Source organism: Plectropomus leopardus, chromosome 22, assembly GCF_008729295.1.
Source record: "Plectropomus leopardus isolate mb chromosome 22, YSFRI_Pleo_2.0, whole genome shotgun sequence".
Classification (NCBI taxonomy): Eukaryota; Metazoa; Chordata; class Actinopteri; order Perciformes; family Serranidae; genus Plectropomus; species Plectropomus leopardus.
The window spans coordinates 3,792,848-3,805,413 of NC_056484.1; the positions used below are offsets into that span (position 1 = coordinate 3,792,848).

The 12,566-nt window shown below is 39.7% G+C and overlaps 1 protein-coding gene across 1 annotated transcript in view; it reads left to right on the plus strand.

Annotated features, from left to right (window-relative positions):
- Nucleotides 1-1,383: 1,383 nt before the first annotated feature.
- Nucleotides 1,384-12,566, plus strand: part of nrip2 (nuclear receptor interacting protein 2) — a 38,199-nt gene continuing 27,016 nt past the window's right edge. The window contains exon 1 of the mRNA XM_042510974.1: nt 1,384-1,914. Within this exon, the coding sequence (XP_042366908.1) occupies nt 1,759-1,914 (156 nt within the window). The 5' untranslated portion in view covers nt 1,384-1,758. The remainder of the gene's footprint in view (nt 1,915-12,566) is intronic.

A 12,566-nucleotide genomic window follows, 5' to 3' on the forward strand; every position in this document is an offset into this window, starting at 1 on the left:
ATTGTGAATCAATTTATTCCCATCGTGAATTAGAAAATAGTCGATGGGCCACCTGGCACCCTGTCACAGCCCAAATCCGACCCACAGGCTGCAAATGATGCTGTAATGTTATGAAATGCTGAATTCTGCATTTTTGATAGAATTTAAATAGGTCAAGGTCAGCTCTAATTATAAAGCACCTTTTATACAATTATACAGCCCAAAGTGCTTCACAAGAGACGATAAAAAAAAAACTATAAATGACTATAGTTATTTAATAGTGGAGGTGTATCCATGAGCCATTTTTGGCTTTGAACCTCTCCTGCAGTGTTCAAACATTTTAATCTTATTTGTCTTTTTTATAGTTATGTATGTGCAAATAAACTAGTTAATTAATTAAATTAGATTAAAAATTAAATTTGAAATACCATTTCATTTTTTAAATGAATTATTGATTAAATAAATTAAGTAAAATTCAAACAATTACATCAATTAATTAAATTTGGATGCATCTTGTGCTAAAAAAAAAACAACTTAAAAAATCCAAGAAAAAAAAAACAGAAAATGGGCAACCAGCAGGGGGCGGCACATGCTTTTTAAAGATTAAACGTCTCAGCAGGCATTCAGTATTTTCCACTTCACCTTCTCAAGGACTCACTTCTTCAACTAGATAGCATAAATTAAAAACATATATATTATCTGACATTTTACCCACGTCTGTCTCTTGATATTGATATGCCCTGTCTGAAAAAAATTATCCTTAAATGCTATGAAATAAATGTATCAAAGTTCATTCTCTCACAATAAACCATTTAAAGCTGTAGCCTGAATCATCACCGTTTGAAAAATGTGTCATCATGTCGAGGTCGTCAACACGGACCGATGTGTTATTTTTAGCTTTTGTTGGTGAGGAGAGATGGAAAGATGGATGGACGGACTGAAACTGAGTTTCTTTAATTGATGGCGGCCGCCACGGGGAGGGGTAGAGGAAATCAATGGTTGCCATCAGTTGGACCAGATTGATCCTCTGTGTGGGGTCAGACCACAGCGATGGCTCTCACACCTCCACAGCGGGGGCCGCAGGGGCCAATCACCGCTCTGGGGACTAATCCTGAAAAACTGTGTTGGTCTTAGAGACAAAGATACGGAGGGACAGAGTGTGTGTGGAGCAACATCACTTTTAAATGATGCATAGATGACAGCATTTCTGTGTCTTTTTCTTTCTTTCCTCAGCAGAGAGTCAACTGAAAAAATGTGTTCGGAGGTGAGCATGCGTCTGTGTCGAGTGTGTGACGGAAAGAGGAAAGAGGAAAGAGGAGGGCTCAGAGGAGGGAGGGAGAGAGAGAGAGAATACACTCCTGAAAGCAGAGATATGACTGTAACAGAGAGAGAGAGAGATCCAAGGACAGACGGCACTGAGGGGAGGGGAAATAACACACTCTCTCTGTCACACCTCCACAGCCTCAGTCAGCCTCTGACAGAGAGACAGAGCAGATCTTGACATTGTGAGGAAGATGCACATCAGAGGAGCATCCAGGACAGGACAATAGCTCCTGAGACAAATACATGCCAAGGACTACAAGCAGCAAACCCAGAGAGAGCGAAGGACATTTCAGAACGGGCAAAAAAGGCTGGAAGAGGTTTGCGGGTTTGCTTAAAAAGGACCTAAATCCCCCAAAAAACCTGCCTCCTTTCTGCACATCCACTCTGTCTGTCGCTGTCTGCAGAGCTCCAGTGCTGCTGTGAGGTTACAGTCTCCGAAAAGACAGACAGGAGACCATGAGTGAGGCGAAGAAAGGTGAGCTAGCCATCCGGGATAAAGCCATCCTGCACCAGCAGAGGCGTCTGAAACAGGCCACCCAGTTCACGCACAAGGACTCGGCTGACCTCCTGCCCCTGGACGGGCTGAAGAGACTCGGCACATCCAAAGACTTGGTGAGTGGACTTTTGAGAGAAGCTAAATGGGGCGCTTGAGACAATGGGGTCATGATTTGGTTGATTGGAGAGGCTGTTGTGTGTGTTGCCGGGTGCTTGGCAGTTGTTAGGGGTTCAGTGGAAGTAGGTGTCACCGTTTTATACGATATTCAGCAGCATTTCGTAGTTAAAGGAGTTTAATGGTTAAGAGCTGCACTTGCGTGACGTTGGACTCATGATGGACAATGCAGAAGAATTAGAGCATTTTCTTCAAAATCTGGCTCCTACATTACCCACCATGCATCTCATCGCCCAACAGCTCAGTCAGATGAATATCGTATTTACGAGTTATGAGAAAATGAAAAGCCCTCAAAAGTTGTAATTACGAGTGGGAGATTTTGATGATACCAGAGTCGCTGAGTTGTGACGTTTGCATGACGTTTCAGGGCAGCAGAAAAGGCAGGAAGCATGAAAACAGGGTCGACAATTGATGGTACAAAATTATATATTTCGTTATTTGTTCCTTGTAGCTGTCATTTACTTTTTGTAGTTGCACAGTTTAGTATATGCATCTCGTAGCTGTAGCAAACTTTTAACTATAAAGCAGACCAGGTGAATATGCTAACATTGATAACGATATTATTCGTTGCATTTACCTCTGAAACACAAATATTGCAAATATGAGCTAATTATGTTATTTAAGCTTACCAACAAATTAAAACGTCATTCTGTGTTCTTCGTTCTGCCTGTGATGCACAAAGGAGCTCTGTGCTAGTTTTTGATAGAACACAAGTAAAAAAAAACCAACCTTTTTACTTCTAGTGTCCATGTTTGTTGCTTTTTTGCATTTCGTAATTACGACTGCACAACTGGGAGGTATATTTTCAAGGAGAACGTGACGGCAGCAAGAAATTCAGGTTTGTTAAGCTACAAGCAGCTTAAGTAGCCTCGAGGGGATGGGCGTAGTACTTCAGCTCTTGATTTGGATGCCAGTATTCGTTTAACGTGCATATTTTATGTTTTGTAAAAGAAAACATATATATACTTATATAACAAATATAAAAGGCATTTAAACTGGTAATGGAAGCACAGATCAGTGCGTCATGGTTTAACTCAGCGTAAAAGGACAATTGATTTGCAAAATTGACGCCTTCAATCCCTTCTTTGCGACTTTATAAGTCATACTTCTCCTCATTGTTTGGAAAAATAGAGCTGTAACTCACCATCAGTTTTGCTATCAATCAATCTGCTGATTATCTGCTTGATTAGGAGATTACTCACTCAGTCGCAGCAGTTCTAAATTTAATTCAATCAAGAACCAATTACTAAATAGAGAATATACCGAGGAGCCCATCATGTGTGTCCCTTGGAGTAAATTACGCATCTATAGTCTTCATTCTGTGAAAGAATAACACAAGAGAAATCTACGAGAAAGATATTAGATACATATATTAAAAATATTTCCATCGTGTCAACACAAACTACCCATAAAACTATGCAACAGACATAAATTCAATTAGTTGCAAGTGGCACTGTGCCTAAATAAAATTTTAAAGGCAAATCAGAAAAAAAATGGCTAATTTGAAGTGATAAAAATGCAAAATATTTGTTGAAGTATGGAGCCTTTTGCAAAAAAAAAAAAGATATTGTGATAATTAAAATGAATAAAGATATAAACTTTTTATGGACCCCTCCAACAGTGTGCCACGGACCTCTCTGTGTCCCCAAACCCCACTTTGAGAATCACTGCTTTAGTTTATAAAATGCCAGAAAAGGAGAAAAAAAGAGTACATTCTAGTTTTAATTTTAAGGTGACGTCTTCAGACATTTTGTTTTGTCTGTGATATAAAACAGAAAAAAAGCAGAAAATCTTCACATTAAAGAAACTGTTGATTTTTTTCTGTCATTTTTGCTCAGAAAAACTATAAAACAATTAATTAATTGACAAACAGTTTCAACACTGCAGAGGACAGCTGCACGTTGGCTGCCAATTGTCAGTTTTAACATCAACTTCATGCACAATTTGCTTTTTGGCTGCCAATACGTGACCCCAATTTCCTGCACCAATGCACTACTTTATGTACTAAATGCCATTAAGTGCAGCCTTGAAAAGAGAATTCATCATCGACAGGTTCATGAAAGATTCAGAGTTTTGCACTTTGCATAGAGAGGAGGGAAACGTCAAATCAAAGCCTGTTACTGTACACTGTGCAGGGCTCACTGTCGTCCCACATTCACATATTTCAGGGTTGACATGTGAGGATAAAGACATCTCCGCACTCTCAACTTCCTCTTCCTCCAGAAGCCTCATAAACCGAAGCTGTTACACACCGTGGAGGAGCTCCCTGTAATAATCTTAACAATTTATTACTCCACCTCTCCTCTGACACAGTTCTGGTTTGATGGCGGCTTCCCAGATTCCCCAGAGCCCTCCAAGAACCTCGACACACTCGCTCTGGCACAGTGAAGCAGCACCAGCAGAGCTCTGTGGATATCACACTGAGATGAATTTATGTCTGCCAGCTTTTAATACAAACATTTGCTGCTAGAAAAAAAAACACCCAACCTCTCCTTCCTATTCTCTGTTTTGACTGAGTCACATTTTGTAATCTAATGATAAATATGCACCGTGTCCCAGAGGTAACATTTAATTTAAACCTGCATGTATGACAATAATAAATAGCTTTTTAAGGTAAAAAAAAATTCTATTGGCCTTTCAATGCATGCTAGTGGCATGGCTAAATGCATGGTGATTATAGGATGGACTGCCCTGAAAAATGGCACAAACATTCATGGTCCCCAAAGGATTAATCTTATTCACTATTACTCTTAGTGTCACCTCCTGGTTTAAAATTAGTGGTTTTGAGTGAAATATCTTAGTTTGCCATAAAAGTTGATAACATTTGTGGTCACTTTGGACTCTTTTAGACTTTTAATAGACAAAAGAATCTGACGATTATTTAAAAAAAACTGTCAAAAAATAATTTGATCAGAAGAATAAGCATGAGCATCACAGCTGCTAAACATGTTGGCTTTGTCGCTGTGAGCATATTAGTGAGCCTGTTTTGGTGGCATTTAGCTTAAAGCTGTGCCAATTACGTTACGTTCAAATGGAAATAGCGAGCTCACGTGGGAAGACGGACTTTGAATTTGGGTGTTTTCACTCACAACAGGGCGGCGTTCATAAAAACTACTCTTGAGAACGTGAGTGCAGCGTAAGTCGATACACACACAGACGCTAGCTTGAGCCCAAAGCTGCAAATTTTAACACTATTAAAGATAAAATAAGTCAAGATAATTATATTCCCCAAAACTCTATTAGATCCAAGGAGCGTAATGTTCAACTCATCTGCTGGCAGCCTGTGATTTAACCTGCAGGGGTCTGAAAACCCTCTTATCATAATACCAATTATCTTCTCCTTGAAGACACAGCGAAGCTCATCTCGGTGGTTATCTAAAACACAATCTGTGGCGCAGACGTGGCCGCGGGGAGGACAACACGATTTGCATGGCATCTGTAACAAGTGATTTTGGATGTCAGAATGGTTCTGTGAACCTGAAGGAGGAGTGGAGATTGCCTGCAGTCCTCGACCATGCCTGTCCACGTCCTCTGCAGACAGAGAGCTACACCACTGTGAATAGACGTGGATGCACTGAATGAGAAAGAAAGCACAGTGTGTTTGTGAGGTGTCCGAAACCCTCGCAGACAAAAGATGAGATCATCTGGATAAGAATGCCAGATCCATTTGTCTGTCTGTAGGACGTCTGACTACATATCAGTCTGTTTTTTTCCATTTCATTTTCCAGTTACCTAGTATTTTTACATAATTATATTACTGCTGAGGAAGATCTCTTCCTTTTGGCTCATGGCCTCAAAGGTCATACATTAGGCTAAATGTCAGACAATGATCTTTAACAATAAATAATTATTTTCCCCCAAAATGACACGATTCATTACTATAGAAGTCAATTAAGATAAAGAAGACATTATCTTAGTTTTGCTAAAGAAGGCTTAATTTTGGAATTCTAGTCTTTGACCCCCGTAAGTCATTGCGTTTGTTGGTGACCATTAATTGAATACTTGATTACCTAAAGATTATTATAACAATGTTGATGAAAAAAAGAGTGAATCATTTTAGGTTTGTCTTCTAGTCCACACACAGACCTTTGGGCTGTAACATCATCTTTCCTCCTCTTAAATTTCTAGCTCACTGTCCTGTTCAGTGTGTAATTCAGCAGCAGAGCCGGTGTTATGTAAGAGTCAGTTTGTTTTGCTGCTCTTTAGCCCGAGGTCCTCTCACTCTCAGCAGCAGCATCACTCCAGCCATGTTGTGCTGCAGAGTAAGAGGAGCAGTGAGCATGAAAAGGGCAAAATCCACAGCTCCGTCGCAGAGCGATGGAGGGGAAGGAAAGAGACGATTAGATTGAAGACGGGGTCATGGAGGACGCTCGGTTCAGTGGGGCTGTTTTATGTAACACGGCTTTGACACTGGAATAAAAATATAAGAAGAGCGAAAAAGAGGGAATAGTGCATAGATGTAAGAGTGTTTGGGAAACATCTGAGCCCGGTTACATTAACACCTGAGCTCAGCATGGACCCAGTTATTGCATAACCGCTGTGCAATCTCACCTTTTCGACTGTACACACTCAACATTTGCTCTCCAAAGCTGAAAAAATAAGGGAGATAAATTTAGAAGATGATTTTAAAGCAGCACGGTTGCAGCAAAATATTTAAAAGGCAGCAGTCATTTCTGTAGTTCTGTGTTGAAGCTTCCAACATATATTCAGTTGTTCTTTTTTTAAGTGGAAAGCGTTTCCAGCTTTTCAATTCTACCTCCACCGAGCACCAGTAGCAGGTTTCCATTACAGATTTGCACGAAAATTAAGCAATATTTTCTAATTGTCAATAACACAGTTGGCTAAAACACTCCAGAAGCATGGCGATGGACGTTCCAAACATTAGCAGGTTTATTTTTATTGCAGCCACCGCACTAGCCGTCATTATTTCCAGTCGAAGGCGATGTAGGCGTGTTATGCAAGCGATAATGGAAAGGTAAGCCTCTTATACGTGGGAGGCGCCACGTATGAGGGATTTCTGGGAGGTGATAGTCCATGATTTCACGGAGGGATTGTGGATTTAAAACTTCCTGATGATTCACTCAACTTTGGAAAAGTTATGTGATGCAGTTACAGCTCTTGTAGCTCCTGCTGCATCATGAGGGAGCCAGTTCCTACTGACAAACTCATAGCCATAGCATCATGTGACCTATAGAAGCCAAAAAAGTGTTTCCACTGCAGTTTTGCAAATTATGCCTTTTTCAAATTGCCTGAAATACCACCTCATGCGAGCATAAAAACTTTTTTGCGATAAATGGCAGTTTTTCTGAAACTGACCTGTTTCCATAAGACAAAATTTATATTCAAAATTTAAATTCGCACAATTTTAGGGTTAATGGAAACCTGCCTACTGTCACTAAGACTAGCGAGATCATTTTCCACTTTTCTCAGAGCTTAGCAACAATCCACAGACGAGGAATCGACACTAAACATCATCAACACTCACAACGCTGAAGAGATAATTTAAAACATGTTCACTGAAGAGGTACAGTAATGTTGTATTATTTTAAATAATCATATATTTTTCATCATAAAAGAAACCTAGCATTACTCGATTTTGACCGCTGCTATGGACGCTGTTGCGGATCGCCTACATTTAACTGCTTTGAGAAATAACTCAATTGCAGAATGGGGGTTTTACATAAGATAGTTGCAAGACTTAAGCTATGTGATAGTTTTTTACCTAACTTTGCCAACAATCACGGCATTTTTTATAAAAATTGCTCATATTATGTGTCATTTTTATATTTTCTACAGGGACTGTTACAGTAAAGTCAGAAACAGATCAACCTATAAATCAATCAATCCACTGTTAGAAAGTACTGACAACTCTTCATTCCAAACACTCCCATTTAGCTGTTTTTCCAGAATATTCTGAATGTTACAATGTTGTCAGGTGAGAAACACCTTTTGCAAAGTATTTAGGCCAACAAACCAGTTGTGCAAGGTATTTAAGATGGGCCCCAGTATACTCTATTATAACGGGCCCGAGCGCATAATAGTTAGGCAGTTTAACCATTTCTTTTATTACTGCTACTGTAACCGGTAGTTTTCAGCTTTGTGTTTAGATGAAGAGGCCAACAGGATTTCTTTGGAGGAGATCTTATGCAAATTAAACGTTAAACGTTAGTTAATATAGTTCAACAGAAAGGCTGAAATGCTGAAATTTTATTTCATGCATCGTATGTTTCTGCAAACCATGAATACGTTACATTTGCATGTTTCATACGTATAATGTAAACATTTCTTAAGTGACGTAGTATATGAGCTGACTTTGTCATCGAGAGGTGGAGGGGATGGTGGATGGTGAGACACCTACCAAGCTGCAGACCACTGTTCAAGACCAACAAACAACAAAACCATATTGATGTGTTTCCAGTGGCCTTTTACGCAATAAATGTAGGTGTTTTGTAGTAAACCAAACCTGTTTTTCGAGGGTTGTTTTATTACTGAAACACTGTTTTTGTAGAGGGGATAGTGGCTCGAAAAGAAGTTGTATTATACCATTGTTAGACATTGTTGTGTTTCCAGCAGGGTTAGAGGCACAGAAAGTCTGGTTTCTTATCAAGACATAGCTTTCTTGCGGGGATAGTGGCACGAAAAACAAAATGATAACGGAGACATTGCTGCATTTCCAGCTGAAAGCACCTTTTTTAACCTGCAAAAAAAGTGAACAATTCCCTAAAATGTTGAACTATATTTTCATGAAACAACAAATCAGCTAATTTTGTGTATGAACTTTTAGCCTCAACGCTTTTAAAAATAGTTTTCTAAATAGAAATCACGAAAAACAATGAATTATTCCAATTTTCTTAACATATGTGGGTTTAAACTGGGTAAAAATGTGAGTTACCACATACATTTTAATTGAAGGGAGCCTCAACACAAATATAGTGTCCTCTTAAACCTCACATAGGTCTGATTATGCTGCACACACCTTCTGCAGCCAGCTGCTGCTAAGCCTCTTTCTCCTTCTCCCTGCAGCCTCGTTGTCCGTTTGCTCATGTCCCTCTCTTACAGATGAGTGAGCCTGAAACCTGTCGGTGTGTGTGTGCATGTGTGTGTGTGAGGGAAGGCCTGTCTAATCGAGAGATTGGAGTCTCCAGGTAGTTTCTGAGCATGATCAAAAGCTACAGAACTGGGCTTAGATGTAGAACTGAGGCGCAGAGGGAACTGACAGGAGGACAAAAAGTGAGCAGCACATCTGCTGCATGCATTAAACACAACTCATGTACTGATTCGCTACATTATGCCCAAATTTAGCCAAAAAAAATCCTGTTTCCATTTCTAAAATATAGATAAGAAGGTGCAGAGAGGTGTTATACTTTTGCCAAATCAGAAATATCTGAACTTTTTGATCTCCTGTCCTTTCAAAAAGTCAGGAATTTGTACGAGCAGTGCATCTAATCCGGGAACATGTTTTTGGATTTATATGCATTTTGATTTGTTCCCTGAACTCAACTGTTTACAATTTTCCCCAGAAGGCAAAGTAGCACTTCAAAGTGAAGAGCAAACACGACAATGTCACTCAGCATGATCGCTGAGCTCTGGGGAGTTCGCCTCTGCTTAATCCCTCCAAAACAAACGGCGTTAAATCGGGTTCAGATGCAGGCTTTATTATTAGCTCCGGGACAATTAGGTGGGCTGGAGAGAGGTTAGTGTGAACCTGTCTCTGTCTGTGTCATCTGGAGCTGTGGATGGGCGGTAACACTCCCTCAGCTGCTCCCTCAGTGCTGTGGAGGAAGACAGGAGGCTAAAAATACCCAACAAAAACAGCAAAACAACCCCGATAACAGAAGAGAGGACACACGATACTGAGACAGAGAAGAAAAAGAAGTATTTCTGCTCATTTCTTGGGAATGGCGAGGCGTGACGCATGATGCCTCTGCACTCACAGTGGCTTTAAATTTAAACTGGTTGTTTTAAATTATTAGAATTAAAAGAAAAGGTCCAAAGATTCCAGAAATGTGGAATCAAAACTGAACCAAAAATTAAAAAAAAGCAAAAAATAAAGCCGGATGTGTTGTTGGAAGATGGATGGCAGACTAGTTCATCTACTAATTATCACTTATATTATTATTAGTATTCGTAATATTGATTTATTTGTGACGATTGATTAACAATAAAACTGTGTGTGAGGTGACATCTTCAAATAGTTGCTTTGTCTGAGCAACAGTCTAAAACTATATTCAATAAAGAAAATATAACAGAAACGTAATGAAAAATCACATTTAGAAGCTTAATTAATGACTGAACTCATTCATTATCAAAATTTATATTTCTGTTGATCGAATAATTGATTAACCACTTGTAGCCCAAGTCACTGGAATAACTCAGTGTGACTTTTCTTTTAAACAAACAGTCAAGATTTTGGAAAATCTTTGGACAGAACGAGGCGCGGCGTTTCCCTCTGCTTCTGTCCGTTGTCGTCGTCTCGTCAAACTCTCCGCTCTGTCAGTGCTTTCATCGCACTACGTGCATTTGTCGACCTCATTGCAGCGCCATCCTAGAGCAGCTGATTTGGAAGGACACCTTAAAACGTCATAAGCAGACGCGAATGTCAAAGTGGCTCCATGTGACGAGTTGAGATGACAACACGTTGAACTGGCTGTAGCTTCATATTTAACGGATATATATCAGAGTCGTATTGATCGTCTCATCTAACCTTCAGCAAGAAAGTTTATTTCCAAAATTTTAAACTATTCCTTATACCGAGAAAATGGCTTCTTCTTTATTTATCACCACTGTGAGAATTATTGGCTTCCTCTGTTAATGAGTCCTTAAATGACCATAAAGAGGAAGTATCAGTCAACTAATGTTTTTAGTACTAAAGTAATTAAATGAAACATCCGAACACTTTAAAAAGCCAATGAACAATTAATGAACTATTTAGTGATTCTGAAAATAATAGTTGCTCGACTAACTGATTAATGATCTATGCATTCAGCATTAAAACAACTGCCGTCTCTAATGGGATCAAATCAAATAACAGCAGCGCTGTTAGTGACGACACCTGTTTTATCAAACTGTCTAACTACGGTTTCGTTTACTGGATTTTTGGATTCGTATTATATTTGATGCAGGATTTAGTGAAGAGACAGAGAGTGACGTAAGGAAGCGAAGCGAGATGTAAAAACAGAGGAAGCAGAGGGGCAGGCAGCAGATGTGGAGCTGGTCGGTGCAACAGGAAGTCAGCCACAGGAGACCTCCATCAGAATGAGAAAGAGGGCATTAGAAAGCTCACGTGACGGGCTGGAGGAGAGCGAGAGCAGCCTGTTGGAGTCAGATAATTAGTCCACATGGCAATTAGCCTGTAATCTGACTCACAGAGGGATGAATATAGAGGAAAAGAAACTTGGAGGAAGAGACAGAGAGGAAGAGGAGGAGTGCTGGCGTCACGTCTTTCTGTCCTACTGGCAGAGGACGGGTTTGGACTAGTGTCGAGTTCAACACAGGACTCATATCAGCAACATCAGCAACAGTATGAATAGACACAAAGAGACACAGCGTCACAGAGAGACGACCAGTTTTAGCCTGAAATTTGCCGACTCTGATGTTCATATGCACACTTGTATCCTGGCTATGATCTGTTTTTTGGAGTAATGCAAGTCAGCAAATTAATGTAATGAAATTCAGGTCAAAACCAATAAGATCAAAACCAAAAATCCTTTCAACAAATCCTCTTTTTAAAAAAAAAACAAGCATGAACAAGTGAAAGTAAAGATAATATCAGGCTGAAGGAAATACACAGTAAACATAGTATTTGTTGGTAATAAAGTGCTGACTAATAACTGACTTCTGACATCTAGCATAGAGAAGTGAAGGCTGATGGCTTCACTATTGAATCATGCCATTCATTTACTGATAAGCCTAATAAACAATGACACATCTTACAATCAGAAGCGATGAATTTCCAAAATAATATCGTCCAAAATCATTCTGCACACCGTGAGGAATTAACAAACAGATTACACCTCAGTGACGCCAATTTTACCTCAGCTGTTTCAACAATGAAACAATCCCCTGTCTGGCGAAGCGTAAACAGCAGGTCGCATCGTTTATAATAGATTAACTCTTTATGGGACACCGCTGCCCGCTGGCTTCATTAGCATTCATGACGGGAAATCCATGAGGAGGACGCCGTATGACGATGCCAATTCACATATTCTCAGCTGACTGACATGCAGACAGTAGAATGAGGTGAGAAACACTGAGATATGTCACAGGGGAAGAAAGGTGTTTTAAGATGCAACACAGTTTAGCTTGCAGTAAGTGCACTTTATAAGGGGCACTAGGTCAAAACACATTAACTGGGTTTCTTGTGCTGAATTCAGACGTCTTTTACCAGCATTTAAACCTCTGAAACCTGAGGATTCTGGTTTCATTTCTTTCAAAAACATGGGAAAAAACATGTTCAGAGACTTGACAAAAAATGTCCCTGCAAAAAAAAAAATGAGAGTAAAGTGTGACCTGAAAATTAGCTGGGGGATTATCAGACATGATCAGAAAATGAGGGAAAAAGTACCAGAAAATTAGATTCGTAATTCTTTTAATT